Source organism: Poecilia reticulata, chromosome 11 (assembly GCF_904066995.2).
Source record: "Poecilia reticulata chromosome 11, P_reticulata-male-v2, whole genome shotgun sequence".
NCBI classification, from domain to species: Eukaryota; Metazoa; Chordata; class Actinopteri; order Cyprinodontiformes; family Poeciliidae; genus Poecilia; species Poecilia reticulata.
Genome location: NC_088840.1, coordinates 27,876,758 through 27,892,880, shown reverse-complemented (window position 1 = coordinate 27,892,880; position 16,123 = coordinate 27,876,758). Strand labels below are relative to the sequence as shown.

Below are 16,123 nucleotides of genomic sequence, written 5' to 3'. Positions count from 1 at the left end.
CCTTGTAGATGGAAAGAAAAATCTGTCAAGTTTTTGAGTGTAGTCGTTACGTAACCATAGAAACCATATTCATTGTGTGAGTTTCTGGGGGATCAGAACTGGTTCTGTTGGATGTTTAGCTGCTTGTTAAAGAGAACAGAAGATCTGCTGGAGGACGAGAGTCAAAGTGCGATCAGATGAGACATTTTGGCTCTGGGCTCCGGTTCGGCAGCAGAGGGAGACCCGAGGTGACGCAACGGGCCGGATCAATGATTCTGATCGGTAATCAGGGCAGTGGGTGCTGCAGGGACAGGCGGAGGTGGCGGTCAGAGAGGACGGGTCCAGACCTGATGGTAGCTCATCAGATTGGATCAGATCAGATTCTCTGTTTACTGAAACTGTTTACTGAGGAGAAACCGGCTGGAGGAAGGGGGCGGGGCCAAACCTACGGAAGAACAACAGAGGAAAAATATTTACCGTTACAGACTTTATTCACTGGTCCACTGAATAAAACATCATCCATCATTTCATACATCCTTCTGTAATTTTATCCATCCATCCATCCCTCATTCCATCCATTCATCTCTCTCTCTCTGGTTTTTGCATCTCCGATCTCTGTAGATATTTCTGCTTCCAGCTCATCTCGTGAATATTTTGTTCTAATCTTCAGAAAACCTTCTGTAGAAAGTTCTCGGTGCTGCTGAAATGAATCCCAGTAAACGATGGAGGCTTGACAGGACACGGTACTGAAATCATCTGTGTTGACCTGATCAGCAGCTGTAACATCTGGCTAATTAGCACATCATTAATCAGCTGTGTGATCATTTACATCCTACAGCAATCAAAATATTTCATTAATGTACCAGGATTATGTTGTAAAGAAGCAGCTACATCATGGTTGGAAATAAATTCTCATGAATAAATCATTTAACCAAGGAGGATTTCTGTTTGGTTTTTGAGGCGTTGCTGGGGGTTGCAGATGTTTGGTTTTGGCTCAGTGTTCTGGATGAGCTGGGGTTTCATTCTGGTGTGGTTCTGGTCTTATTTTACGCATCACAGGAAATGAAACCTGGCTGGGTGTGGAGCGTTACGCGCTGCTGTCTCATGTTGTGGTAAATGGTTTACACCAGTGGTCCCCAAACGTTTTCCTGTGAGGGCCACATAACTTTTCCCTTCTCTGGTGGGGGCCGAGTCGGTTTGTAACAGAAAATGTGTTGCACGTTTATCACCTGCGCTGCTGGAAATTGTTGACGGGGGAGGACGCGTTTCTCGGTTGATTTTTGCCCAGAAAGCACATGGGCTCACTAGTATATATCCCATTGAGGGAAAGTTACTTTAACATATGAACATTAGGCTCGTTTTGAAGTATAAGCTGCTACTTACAGGGATTGCTTCGAAGAATTCGACCTGGAATGCGGCGTTCATAACAAACACGTGTGTTCATCTGCTCTACCGCTAGCAAACAACCGTACTGATTAACATAAAAGTCCAGCAGTTCCCTAAAAGTCCAACAGATGGCAGCAATGCGCCATGCAAAACAAAACACCCACAGTTTACAGGACACACCTCCTGCTACAGAGCCCCCTGGTGGTTGAAGAAAAATCCACATATAAACCGGAAAATACAATATATGAAAAAAAATCTGAATGCTCTCTGGTATTGTTCAAGGGGCCGGACCAAATGTGGAGGCGGGCCGGATCCGACCCGCGGGTCGTAGTTTGGGGACCACTGGTTTACACTTTCTTTGAAATTACTGTGCTGAGTAACAGTCATTCAAGGTTCAGCTGATTAATATGTTTATATATATTTAGACAGAAATTCTAAGAAAATTCCAAGTGTCAAACTCTTACTTGGAAACATTTGGTCGTAACGTCTAACAATAAGCTGACCGAGCAACAGACTACATTTTCGGAAAGTTTTTACCCGTTTATGCTGATTTTAGTTCATTCTGATTTGTGTTTAAAACTGTAATATACAGGGATGTAAGATCAATTTATAATGTTTCTTGGACCTTCCTGTTTGCTGGACCTTTCTATTTACGTGTTTCTGACCACATCTGCTAACAGCCACGGATAATGAAGCCGCTTCTCCCGAGTGATAACTTCTGCTTCCAAACGATCGGGCTAAAATAATCTTCAGTTGCAGCTACGGCTTGGCGATTTGACTGAAAAATACATCACAAAATATTGATAATTACTAATTAATTTATTGTTTTAAATATCTGAAATGAGCCTTCCTGTTTATCCACAGTTTTCACTCCGCACCGTTAAGCAGTTATGAGGCATGGTGGTGAAACTTTAAAACTGCTGCTGCGCAAGTTACTCTACAGATTGTTGCTAGGCAACCAAAGAGAGAGAGTGAGTTGGAGGGTTTTCCTCTGCCTACATCTCCCAGCATGCTATGCAGTTCGGGATCAGAGGTCATTGAAATTATTGAATTGTTGGACAAATTTTCTACTGACATCACATGTCTATAATATTATATATCATTATTGATTTATTGTCCTGTCCTGCTCTGACCAGCACTCTGAACATCCCTCCCACTCAGATCTGTGATTAGATCGGTAATCTAATCACAGACGGGAAGATGACGGAGGGAGATTAGAGGTGAAAACTGGAAGCGAAGGAGGGAGAGAGGGATGAGCGCGTCCCGAAGTATTAGAGGCGCAAGCGCCGCCGGGTATTTTTAGTCCCCAGGAGACGGGAAAGGATTCACTCAGGTAGGAATACAGAGATCACCTGGAAGAAAGGAAAGCTTGGAGAGGAAGGTGTTGTTGTCTGACCTGGTCAGCTGTTGCTTTGCCTGGACCAAATCCAATCTGCTGGGAAATTCAGGACATTATTTAAAAATCAACTTTTATAGACAGCAAACCTACTTTCTAGGACATATAAATTTTTTTGGGGGGGGGGATGAGCTGAACCTGTGTCCTCTCCAGCTTTGATTAAATCATGATAAGGCCGAAGTCCGTCTCAGATTACAGGCTTTTCCCCTCAGAAACCACAGAGATGACCCCAGAAGAAACGCTTCAGGACCTTCAGAGATGTGAAAACCAGCAGCTGTGAAGGAAACGAAGGAAAGCAAATGATCTGAGTCTGGATTGTGTCAGCTCTGTTAGGAGGAGTTTGTGTTGCTGTTGCAGAGCGAGGAAGCCGTTCGTTTGAGTGCCTGATGTGAGGAGGATTACATCACTTCAAGCCCCCTGATGTGAAAATGTGGATTAACTGGAAATGCGAGAAGCATTCTGGGCAACAAGTACAGAAAAAAAAGGGATTTGACAGCAAGAAAGCGGAGCAAAGATAGACGGAGAGCAAGTGTCAGAGCGGTGAGGAAGTAGAGCCGCTGTGGGGGTTTTACCGGGGGAGGAGCCTGTCCTCACTTTGACACTCACACGTGGGACAGCAACTGCTGCTGGAACCGCGAAGGGGCAGAAAGCGGCGATAGGCCGGACGGGTCAGCATGGCGGCTGCCGCAGGGATCCAGGACGGCTGACAACCGACGGATCAAACCGCAACAGAGGAAGAGGAGAGACGGCGTTCCTTCAAACTGGTCCTACCTGCCTTCACTTCGCCCTGACGTCTGGCTGCTATAATTATCCGACTCCTGCTGTGGATTATGCTGCAGCGGAGAGCCTGATCCGATCCGGGCCGGGCAGCATGTGGACCGACTACAGGAGCGAGAGCCACCTGAACGCTCACCTGTACTCGCTCATGTGCTGTGCAGGTCAGTGCGTTCCTGCGGCGTGTGTTTGTTTGCAGAGCGGCTCCGTGTGTCTGAGCAGATCTGGAGCAATCACGGCGGCTCTGGGAGTGTGTTGTTGTGGTTCCACCGCGTGAGGTGGGTGTGTTCCTGCCAACAAAGCTCTGCTGTGTGGATGAATCAGAGGCTGACACTCATGTCCCCTCTCATCTTTAGATTAACCTGATCAAATTATCTCTACCCTCGTTCAGTGGTTTCTAGTTTGATCTGATGGTTTCTATCCCCAAAACTGACGGCATTTAACTCTTGTCTGAAAGTTTCTAAAGCTGATCTGATTGTTTTTAGCCCTAAATAGATGGTCTCTCGCTCTGATGGGATGGTTTCTAGCCTCACACCGATAGTAACTAGCCCTGAATTAATGGTTACTAGCCCTGATCTGATGGTTTCTGAACCCAAATTGATGGTATTCAACCCTTATCTAAAGGTTTTTAACCCTGATTTGATTGCTTTACCCTCATACTTACATACTTACGATTTTTAACCCCGGCATGATGGCTTCTAGCCTCAAACTAATAGTTAACCCTGATCTCGTGGTTTATAAAGCTGATCTGATGGTTTTTAGAGCTGATCTGATGGTTTTTAGAGCTGATCTGATGGTTTCTAACCCTGATCTGATGGTTTTTAGAGCTGATCTGATGGTTTCTAACCCTGATCTGATGGTTTCTAACCCTGATCTGATGGTTTTTAGAGCTGATCTGATGGTTTCTATCCCTGATCTGATGGTTTTTAGAGCTGATCTGATGGTTTGTAGGCCTGATCAGCTGTTTTCTAACCCCTGATCGGAGCAGAAGTTTTGTCTTGTTCAGCATGTGAATCTGAAGTGTTTCTTCCTGCTGAACTGACTCAGCTTGACCGACAGGTTTGGGAATCAAGGCGTGTTACAGGGCTGAGCACATTTTGCAAGAGCGTGTTGAAATATTTGCTCTTCCCCTCTGAGTAAACCCCTCTGCGCTCTGTCGGTGCGTGTTCGTGCTGCACGGTCCGTTTCTGATTTCTGGAAACGATTCCAGCTTTTGGAGCTCGACAGATGAAGTCGTTGGCTGTGTTGAGCAAATATTTGTGTGTTTTCTCTGTTGGTGTGAAGGAGAAAGACAAGATGTTTCAAGGAGGAAGTGATAGTCTCCTCACCATGGCAACCGTACACAGCAGGCAGCTGATTGGCTGGAAACAGATCTGCTGAAATGACTGGAGGGAAGAACCATCCATCAGACTCAATCTTCATTATTTAATCTCATCACTTCTGCTCCTCTTCAAGCTGTTTTTAATTATAAATGGTATTTGGAGGGTGGGCAAGTAGAGACGGATATGAGCAGAGGAAAGATAACAAAACAGTGGCTGAACATCAGCCTCTATTCCTGGCTCTGCTACCTCACTCCTCTGGCCTCCCTCTGGGTGGAGACGAGAGCCTGGAGGTAAAATCAACCAGCAACAACAAAACTGGGATTTTTTTAAAGGTTTGAGTTTGATGTAGCGCAAGTAAAACGCCTTACAATCAGAAAAGTTGTGGAAACATACAAAACAGAAGGCCAGCCAGTACTAAAACCGCTTTTTCCAAAAACTGATAAATTGGGAACATGAATCACTCTGGATGTGAACAAAACATTAATCCTGGTTTTTATAACCAGGTGACGAGACGAGTTAACCATGATAATGGAAACTGGGAGAGTTTTCAGCTCTTTGGTTCTCTAAGTATGTTTAACTATGTCAGTCAATTTAAAATCAGTTCAGCACTGCACAGTTTCCGTTTAGTTTAAGATTATTATTTTTTACCTTAACAACCAAAATGTAAATATTTGAAAATTGTCAGGAGTTTGACTCAAACCGAGTTAAAAACAGTTTATAAGGAACACTTTTACCAGAACGTCTGGCTACGTTTAAACACATCACTTCTGGACTAAGACTTTTGCACAGCTCAACACTTTAAATGAAAAATCTGATCAATGACATAATTCAATTAAAACATTCTTTATTTACCCCAAAAGGAAATAAAAGGTCGTAAGTCGTTTCGTACAGGTATCTTCAGAGTTGCTGTTGATGGCGTCGCTGTGGGCTCCAGGATCTCCAGTAGCAGTCAGTCTTGCAACCAGTCTGAAGAGGCCTCTGACTGAAAACTGTTGCCAGGCGACAGTCTCATGTCTGTCTAGGCATGCTAACAGCTCAACATCCAATAATCCACAGTAACATGTCCTGGATGACACCATCAGTTGTTTAGCTCTGCTGATCCACCTCATTTGCGTTTGACGCTTCTCTAAGTCTTTGTATGTCCACTGGTTAGAAAGCAAATCAGAGAGACGTTGAAGTAGAGGATAAGATCCTGCAGCCATCCTCCTCTGAGTGACACGGAATAATCTGACTGGGTTTTTTGGGGACTTGAAGTTCAACTATTTATTTTTAAATATTTCCTGTTTCCCATTATGATGGATGGAAGAGATGATTTAACTTCCTCCTTCCCTATTCAACTCCTCCGAGATCTGGGGTCACAGATCAGACGTCGTTTGAGCTTTTGTGATGCTAATCAGCTGCTCTAAAATCTAAAAACGATACACTGTTGGCACGGTTACGCATTATAAATGTCTGAACTGTAGCTGTAAATCTTGTTTTTCTGTGTTTGATGATGTAATTACTTACCCTACATCCTGTGTTTCTCTCTCAGATGAGCGGGACCGGGTGCAGAAGAAAACCTTCACCAAGTGGGTCAACAAGCATCTCATTAAGGTAGGTTCTAATGAGCTCAGCTGGTCGCGTGGGTGGATTTAAAATTTTGAGTTCAGTTTTCAGGGTCATAAATAAATCTGAGCTACTTTCTAAAGGCGTCTTTCTGCTGCACTACGGATTGGGCTGAACAGGACTTTAGGCATCAGTTAATACATGTGGGGTACCTCAGGGATGAACCCTTAGTCCCCTTCTTTTACATTTACCGCCCTCTTTCTGTCAGTTTGACGTCTGGACTTTGACTAGGTCATTGCAACACAGTGATTTATTTCTTTTTCAGTCATCTTCTAGCAGATAAGCTGCGTTTTTTGAGGTTTAGCCAGAGTTTCAGCAGAGTTAGGGTTAGCGGTTGTGTGCTAACCCATCATCATGATTTTAGAGTATAGATCCACAGACGGGTCTCTTTCTAACTGTCCTGCCTTGACCTTTGCTCACCAGGGATGTTTCCCACCTGATAGTGTTTTAGTTTTGTTTTGATTGGGGAACAAAACTGCAATATTTTTACATTTTCAGCTCCTGTGGTTTTCTTTCACACCACATTGTTAAAAACGATTCAAACTCTCTGATGAAGCTGTTCCCCTCCTGGGCTGAGGGTCGCTGCTTCATGAACCAATGAAGGAAGTAACACAAAAACCGGAGAAGAGGACACTGAGAGCAACTTCCTTTGTCATGAAATGTGAACAGAAATGGAGAGGCATCAGATGTTAGCGGTTGTAGGCAGACCCAGAGACATTCTTCCCACTAGGACACGCTTGTTTTGCTTGTGTTTACCCAGAATGCCCTGCGCTTTAGTCTGTTATTTGATTGATCCAATCAGAGCCCAGTGAGAACAAAGTGGCCGCCGTACTCTGTGGGAAGAAGACATTTCTTATCAAAGGAAAACGTTGCTTTCCTTTTAGGACGGCGCCGGGAAGATTTTGTCTCCGTCTGATAGGATGATAGCCATCTGATAGTCCATCATTTGCCATAGTCGGCTATCTGCAAACCTGTAAAGTTCATGACCTGTAAGAACTCAGCTGTTGATGTGAAACTGCCATGCATGTAGTGTCGTCGCTTATGTCTCATTCTGGGGTTGCGTCAAATCCAGTAGAGAATTGAGACAAAAACGGAAGCGACCGACTTTGTGAGCATTAAAACATGTATTTAAACACAGCAACATCCATGGCGAGAGACGAAACGACGTCCAGTGAAACTGCGTTGAAATCTGAATTATTACTGCTGGACTGTAAGCAAACCGTTTATCAGGGTTAGTTTGTCGTTGCTGATCTTCAAGTTTTTCCTTTAACTAGAGATAAATATGGAAAAATCATTCCAGGGTTTCCTCTACATGTAACTGATCGTCCTGCACTGCCACAGGGAAATTAAAGCCACCGCTCCTTCAGAATAAAGTCTTTTTTTTATTTTATGGATGTTAAAACTGTGTAAAACATGTAAGATAAAAAATACATATATAACATAGCCTATATTTGAACAGCTGTTTTAACCATAATCAAAGTTTCAAATGAATTTAAACATGACGCGTTAAAATGTACTTTATTTTGAAAAACAGACGACTCCTGCCTGTTTGGCTGCTGCTGGTTACTGTTTGCTGCACCGCTTTCAGGATTGAAGAAAAACTAGACAGGACAGTCGGAAGCAAAGGGAAAGAGAAAGAAAGGGAACTAACAGAGGTTACGTTGAATGCATTTTTAGTTGAGGCCTGTGAAAATGACCCTAAAGTTAACGTATGTTTTATTTGAGCCACAGTAACGTAGTTGATTACCTGTCACCACTTTAAAAAATCAGAGGAAACCCTGCATTTATCATCAATTTGGGTTAATTTTTTGACGAGGTCAGAATGCACTCGTAAAAATATTCTATTTTTAAATTTTAGACTCGTAATCATGACTGAAAAGAAACATGGAGGTGATTTTCCTTGTTCCTTCACCTCAACTCAAACATTCCCGTCTCCCCGTCGAGTCCAGTCACTTCACGTGTAGCAGCTCCAGGAGAATTCTGGGTATTTCTGTCACATGACCCTGATGAGGACGCGTCCGTCTGACCCCATAACTCTGGAGCAACTGTCATCACAGCGGGCCGGTCCAGCCCGGTAACGCAACCCGGAATCTGCTGGCAGAGCTGGACGGACCGCTGTTTGGAAATCTGGGTCAGGGATGGGAGATTAGAGAGAAATCGGCTTCATTTCTGGATTTATTCTTCCGTCAGCCTCAGGTTATGAATTCATGTTGCAGCAACTTTGAAAAGCTTTGAGTTTATTAGTTTTTAAAATAAAACTAAAATCACAGATTGTTAAGAAACAAAGTAGTTTGGACAAGGCCGAAGCGATTAATTTAATTAATCAGAACGTGAAACTCGATAATAATTGTCAACTGATTAATAATTTGATTAATCGTTAACTGGAGTAAACTGACTTTAAAAAATAACCATAGCAGTAACTAAGCCAATACTGCAGAATAAATAAAAACATTTTGTATTTAAGACTTAAATAAACCTTCTTTGTCTGTAAATCTGTTCTACCCGAAACTCCTCAAGCTTACAGATTTAAAAAAATCTCCTAATAAGCAGATTTTGCAATCCAACTATTAGTAGGTTAATCCCAGAAAACCAGATGAGCTTCACTGTATTGATGTCAAGTCGAGCAGAAAGGCCTGAGCTTTTCATATTGTTGAAATTATTTTTTCAGTTGCAGATGAATCCTTTGCTATGAAGGGTAAAGTGTTCACTAAAGTAATAGTATTGCATTTTAGGCAATAAAATGTTTACTTTATTATATAAAAAATAAATGTATTTGCATCTTTAAATGTATTGATTATATTGTATTAAAAAAAGCTCAAGTGGTTAAATGAAGAATCTGAACATTTTGTTATCCAGTCGAGTAATTGATTACTAAAGTAAATGTTTGTTGCTGCCTTAGTTTGGAGATTTTTCTGATATTTAATTCAAACTTTGCAGCTGTGATGAATAAAACAATGTGGTGCAGAAAACTGAGCTTCTAGAGAACGATTGCAGGTTTATCTGTGCAGCCAGTTTAAAGATGCAGCTGAAGAAATAAGGCAAACAAGAAGAATCATGTTAAAGTTTCTTTATCGCCTCTTTATTAAGAGTGTGGTGAGAAAATGTTTGATTCCTAAAGCTGATCATTTTTACATCCTGTACATTCTGCTGCTTGTTGCACTAATCAAACCAGCAGCTTCTCAACAAGAATGGAAAAACAAATCCAAACACAAAGCATACAAATATTGAAGGAGTAAAATCAGAGGTGTCTGTCCTCAGAGGTGTCTGTCCTCAGACGTGTCTGTCCTCAGCGTCCCACAGCATGACATCACTGCTCCCGGTTTCCTGTTTGCTTTGTGTCTGCAGTCTGGAATGCTGTGGCTGCTCAGGTGTGCAGGGAGTCAACAGGTGTGTTTATACAGCGCCTGAACCAACAGCAGCTACCTGCAGGCATGCAGGAACCCACTCTGACCCTGCAGGGTGGTAAACAGGGAGCCCATGTTTCAGACCGGACGGCGCAGCTTTTAGGACAATTCACATTTTTCTGTGTATTTATTTCTGAATTAGGCTATCTTTAAAATGTTTCCATGTGTACTACACAGCTGCAGCTTTCATTCATCAATTAAGATTATTATACAATATTAGAAATATGTAATTTAATAAATCAATCCCATTTTAAAATGAGAAAATAAACATTTTATTGCCTAAAATGCAACAGAATTCCTTTAGTGAAAAGTTAATTATTCAAAGCAAAGGATCCATCTGCAGAGTAAATGAATACATCCAACATCAACATGAGAAAAGCTCAGCACTTTCTGCTGGTTTGGCACCAATACATCAGATCTGTTTATTTTTTTTATCAACCAATTAAAAATCAGTTATCAAATGTTTAATACGAGATTTTTTAAAATCAAAATAAGAACTAGGTGAAACTAAAACTGCCACTTGAGGATTTTTGGGTTGAACATATTTAAAGAGAGTTTTCCTTTTTTTTTAAATGCAAAATGTTTATATTTATAACAGTTATTCTTTCAGCAAATAGCATTTTTCAGTCTGCATACTCCTGGTAACGATTAATTGATCACTACATTATTTGTTTATGTCAACTAATTTGTGTTTTATACACAGAGTATAAAGCATACATTTTAAATTTAGCTTTTTGTGCAGAAATAGTCAGAGTTGCAAGATTTTCCTGGAAATTTGCAGAAAACGGTTGCAGAAATGTAAACGATCTGGTTCAGTACTTGTGCTAAAGTAGTAAGTTCATTGTTTGGTTTGTTGGGATCAAGCAGGTTGCCTGCCGTCTCCCACGGCAACCCGCTATGGGTTGAGAGGTCGTCCCAGGACAAGCCGGCCTTCCTGATCAGCTTAGCTGACCGTTTCCTCTCAGCTGATAGGCTGCAGCTCCTGCAGACCCATGTCCAGACCTGGGACATTCATGACCTTCAGGTCACACCCTGACCTTCAGATGGCAACAAAAAGCAAATTAAAACATGAAAAATGTCTGAATTCTACATGAAAGGCCAAATATACTGCTTTTATTTTGAAGGGAAGTACTGTTTGTGCCCCAGCGCATTAATAGTAATAATAATAATAATAATAATAATGCAGAGGACAGATGAAGGGATGAAATAATGATGTGTTGAGCTTCAAGCTAACATTTGATTAAAAGCCTAAATTTGGAAAATGTTATTTACAGATATTTTATACCCCAAACAATAAAACTTCTCTCTCTGAAGTTAAATCGGAAAATAAACTTTTCTTGTTTTAGGGTCTTTTAGAATTACTAAAATGATTTAAATTTTCTAAATGTCAGAAAACTTAGTGAGAATTTAAGCAGGATGTTAATTTACTTTAACCGGATTTGTTTGGATTGTTTCAATGTAATGAATATATTATATACCGTATTTGTTATTCCTAATGGATCAATGACTTACTGATTTGTATAATTTAAATGTAGCTATTTAAATATTTATTAAACATTATTGAAACTTTGGTATTCTTAGTTAAATTAATGTTATGTTCTCGGACCAGTCAGTTGTGTAAGAAAGACATTTCAGAACATAAAATGTTATGTTTTACTTTGTCCCTACTGTAGGGCCTATATTATGTATATTCCATAATAGTGAATAGAAACTCTTTTTTTCAGTTAATTTTCACTGTTTTTATCTCCAACGTGCTGGAAAAGTTAAAAAACTTACCTTTAAAATGCTTTAACTTCACGGTTTGAACATGGTTTGAACCCTGAATAAAACCCCCAGTTAGTTTGACTGGAAACCAGACACTCTGCCCCAGTAAAACCCAGTTAGATAACAAGGTTTCCTCATTTCCAGGCATCTTCTTTTCTTCCTGTCCTCTAATTACCAGCCAGTCCAGAAGCAGCTGATCCACATGATGACACACAGAGAAGACAATCAGCCTGTAATATTTCTGCTGCTTCATCATATTTATCACATAATGATGTCAGAGCAACTTTTCAACTTTGTCCTGTGAATCTGCTGCCCTCTGCTGGTCATGTGAGGCATTGCAGGTCATTGTTTTAAAGCCAGACTTCCTCCTCGCTCTGCTGAATACAAACTAGAAAATAAATACATTATTGTAGTTTGCAGGACTTTCTCTCTGCCTTGATGCTTTTTCCACACAATTTTATAGTTCCTAACTTCAAACTTTTTAAAAATTAAACAGTAATTCTATCAATTATTTTGCTGATTAATCAATCAGGTAAAAAAGGGCATATTCTGCATATTCTACATAATTTGTATAGCATTGAAACTATATACAGAATGCAAATAAACAATCCAATTTATTTTTTAAATAAGAAAATAAACATTAGCTAAAATGTAATAGCATTCCTTTTTTAAACTATTAATCATTTATGTCGAAGGATGCATCTGCAGCTAAGAAATACTTCAAACATCAAGATGTGAAAAGTTCAGGTTTTTATGCTTTGACTTGATCTGGTGATTTTTTTATTATTATTAAACAGTAATTAATTATTAGATATTTACAAAGGTTTTTTTTTTTCTTAAATGCAGACTGTCTATGTCTTTGAACAGCTTTGGGTTAATTGCTGCTGTAATTAAGTTTTTGTTTAAGCAAATGATCTTTTTGAGTCTGGGTTCCTCCAGTTAACAATTAATCGATTTCTAAATTAGTGGACAATTACTTGACTAGTCGATTAATCATGATTAATTGGTTTAGCCCTTTCTGTTTCTTTTACGTTTCTGTTTTTATATCCTATAAAGTTATTTAATTAGGTCAGGTTTAGCTGCTGAGTCACTGTGAAAAAGCCGCCTCTTCCCTCCGTTTGACATTGACGAGAGGCCACAGCTGGTGCCTCATCTGTTGGCATGGCAACCGCCTCCAGCAGCGGCGGTTCAGATGTCTGAGTAACCTTTCTGTGTCTCTGTCGCCCAGGTGAGGAAGCACATCACAGACCTGTATGAGGACCTGAGGGACGGACACAACCTCATCTCCCTGCTGGAGGTCCTCTCTGGAGTCACTCTGGTAGGAAAACACAACTTCATTTTTCTACTTTGGTAGCTCTGCCGGAGAAAAGCTGTGGCTTGAAAATGAGTCTGGGTGCTGGTGCAGGACGGGTGACGGGTCGGTTTAAGTCATGCAGACGAACACAGACTGACTGACTGCTGACTGCGTCCCTCCAGAGGGACGGATCCACATAACAGAACCTGACAGTTTCAGATCAGAGTGGCGGGGCGATGTGGCTTAGAAACAAACACCACATCAGATCTGTCATTAGCAACTTTTTATTTTTCTGAACAGAAGGTTCTAATGACAGAAAATAGCTGCTTTTACTTCAGTCATCCTTTCTGTAAGTTGTATGATGGAGTATTACTGCCAGGCTGTGAGGATTTTTGTTTAATTATGAGAAAATTATCATATTAGCAGAATAAAGATGCAACTTTACCAATAAGAGAGAAAAAAGCTTCGATAGTTTGAGATCTGATGTGACCACCTGAGTCTGCCTGGTTTTTCTTCAAAATACATAATTTGATGCTCAAGTTTCACCTTGTTTATTAAACAAATACCAAAGATAACTTCATAAAATGCTCAACATTCCTCATCTAAGTTTTTATTATGGTTTTTGTATTGAAGTTTTCAGAAAAATTTTTACTTCATTTTCCAAATATTACGACTTTATTCTGATAATACGATAACTTGTTCTTGCATTATTTCAGCTTTATTATTATTATTATCTTCCAACTACGACTGTAGTCTTGTAATCTGAACTATGGGAAATGAAAGGATTGCATTGGTGCACAAAATAATAATAAATAAATCACTTTATAAAACTTAAATCTTCAAAAACCAAACATTTAACTGATTTATCTTCTGACCCAAACTGAGATCTCAAGGTCAGAATCCGTCATCAGATCATCTGTTGCACCTTTCATCTTTCCTCTGTTCTGTTTATTTCCATTCCCGTTACCGTAGCAACAGAAGGGCGGCTTCGCCCCTAAAAGGGCAAATGTCTCTCGAGCGCCGCCTCTCATCTTGCTCAGACGAGAGGAGGAGGAAGATGATGAAGAGGAAGATGAGGAAGGAGCTCAGGGAGTACGTGCCGATCAGTTCCACCCTCCGCCCTGCAGGGGGAGCTGTGGGGTTGCATGAGCGTGCCGTGGCACAGGTCCAACTAAACCGGGCTGCACATGACTGAGATCTGCATGAATCACATGACGAACAGTGGCGGCCCCATGGGGTGGATACGGGGGGGCCATGGCCTCCTCTAAAAATGATCACCTTCTGAGAAAATCATGTTGATGTCATAGAAAGACATACAGTCACCTTCCTGAATGAAGGCATAAATACAAAACACTAATAAACATTTTAATCTGCATTTTAGCCCTCAAATTTCTAAAACGAGCCCCCAAAAAAATTTGATAAGATTAGCAAAATGAACAGTTTAAGATGAGACGGCAAGATTAGACAAATGAGACTGGAAAAACTAAAACAATTTTATTTAATTACATAAGAGTTGATAAAGCAGCACAAAAATGTAACAAATAAAATTTGACCAAATTGTATCAACAAAAATATCATGTTGTTCAACAAAAATGGAGGAAAAGCAACATTTTTACTCTTCCTCTTCCCGTTTATTAATCCTGAGTGAACTCACATCTGCATCCTGCACTCCACTCCAGTTTGTGTGATTTTCTTCTTTCTCCTTTAACTAAAATTTAACCAGCACTTTATCCAGGATGATGGGAAAGTTTGCCGACAGACGATGAAGGTGAACAGAGTGAAAGTTTGCCGTTTAAAAGCCAGTTTTCAACAGCCAGTTGTGAAGATGGCGCCCCCTGGAGGATTGTTTAATTGTTTTGACTCCACAGCATGGACTTTAATCACTTTAATTGTACTTTGAAATGTGTTTTTTTTTTTTCTTCTCATGTGTGGTCTGTTTCATTTCAGCCCAGAGAAAAAGGACGGATGAGATTTCATCGACTGCAGAATGTCCAGATAGCGTTGGACTTCCTCAAACAGAGACAGGTAACGGTTCCCACGCTAAATCAACATGGCCGCTTTTTGACAACATTTACTAAAAAAACTAAACCTTTGGATTCAGTTTCAGAATCCAGTCTTATGGGGTTCATTCATGTCAATAGTTATGATGAATTTGATTAACTGTCATTAAAATTTTCATCCTCATTTGCAGCGTTTAGCTGAATCTGTTTGCAGAAGAAAATGTTAAGGTGAACTATATGTGTCAAACAAACTGGCTGCAGAAAAGGAAAGCAAAACTGCAGGAATTTTACAACCAGCACTGTTATTTATTTATTCATTTATTTTTTGCTTAAAATCTTTAAGAAATTTGGACATTTGGTACACAAAATCAACCCTGAACATCTCAGAAAACAACCAGCCCCACCGGGAGTCACGGTGTAGGCCGTATCATGATGGGGCTGAAACGATTATTTGTATTAATTGTGATTAATCGGTTATTGAAATAACCGTAAACTAATTTAGTAACCGATTAATCGTTAACTGGAGCATACCCACTCAAAAAAAGGTAATTTGTTGAAGGAAAGACACAGTAGGAGGTGCTTTGTAAATATCCTAATCAGTCAGAAATCTGCAGGCGATGCAGCCCTCATCTTTAGTTTTATAGTTTTCCTCTGATTACAGCTGGTTTTATTTTGCATAGTCAGAGCAGTTGGATCAGAACCATCAGTTTAAACTGCCAGGGTTCAATCAGAATATTGTTCTGTTTTTTATTGATCTGTTTTTTTGTTGTATTTTAGGTCAAACTGGTGAATATCCGGAACGATGACATCACTGATGGGAACCCGAAGCTGACGTTGGGACTCATCTGGACCATCATCCTCCACTTCCAGGTCTGAGCTGCTAACATGGAGCCTCTGGTTAAATCTAATTTCTGGAGTGAAATGCTGTGTTTTGGAGAAACATGAAGGAAAAACTCAAAGTCTGAAATGGATTCCATGCAGCCAGACCTGCAGACTGTGATCATCATTCTGAATGACAACAGGAAGACAGTGTGGATGTTTGGAGGATTTAGGAGTTCTCTTGATTAGTTTCTAATTATTATATATAGATTTTACTGCTGGTCGGTGGTTCTGGGTGCAGGAGCTTCCTGCTGTGTTTACCATCTGGTTGAGAGGAAGAAACGATTCACTGGCATCTGCTGCTGATTTTTCTGCTCCTT

At 40.5% G+C, this 16,123-nt stretch overlaps 1 protein-coding gene across 13 annotated transcripts in view; it reads left to right on the top strand.

Annotated features, from left to right (window-relative positions):
• macf1a (microtubule actin crosslinking factor 1a) overlaps window positions 1-16,123 on the top strand; it is a 213,082-nt gene that overhangs the window by 71,667 nt on the left and 125,292 nt on the right. For 7 of the 13 annotated variants that reach the window (XM_081612968.1, XM_081612966.1, XM_081612969.1 and 4 more), the window contains exons 3-6: window positions 6,389-6,450; window positions 12,859-12,948; window positions 14,872-14,949; window positions 15,702-15,794. In XM_081612968.1, the coding sequence (XP_081469094.1) occupies window positions 6,389-6,450; window positions 12,859-12,948; window positions 14,872-14,949; window positions 15,702-15,794 (323 nt within the window). Of the gene's footprint in view, window positions 1-3,377; window positions 3,700-6,388; window positions 6,451-12,858; window positions 12,949-13,896; window positions 14,017-14,871; window positions 14,950-15,701; window positions 15,795-16,123 lie in introns of those variants that run through there. The other 6 variants (XM_081612962.1, XM_081612956.1, XM_081612954.1 and 3 more) reach the window with 2 other exon arrangements.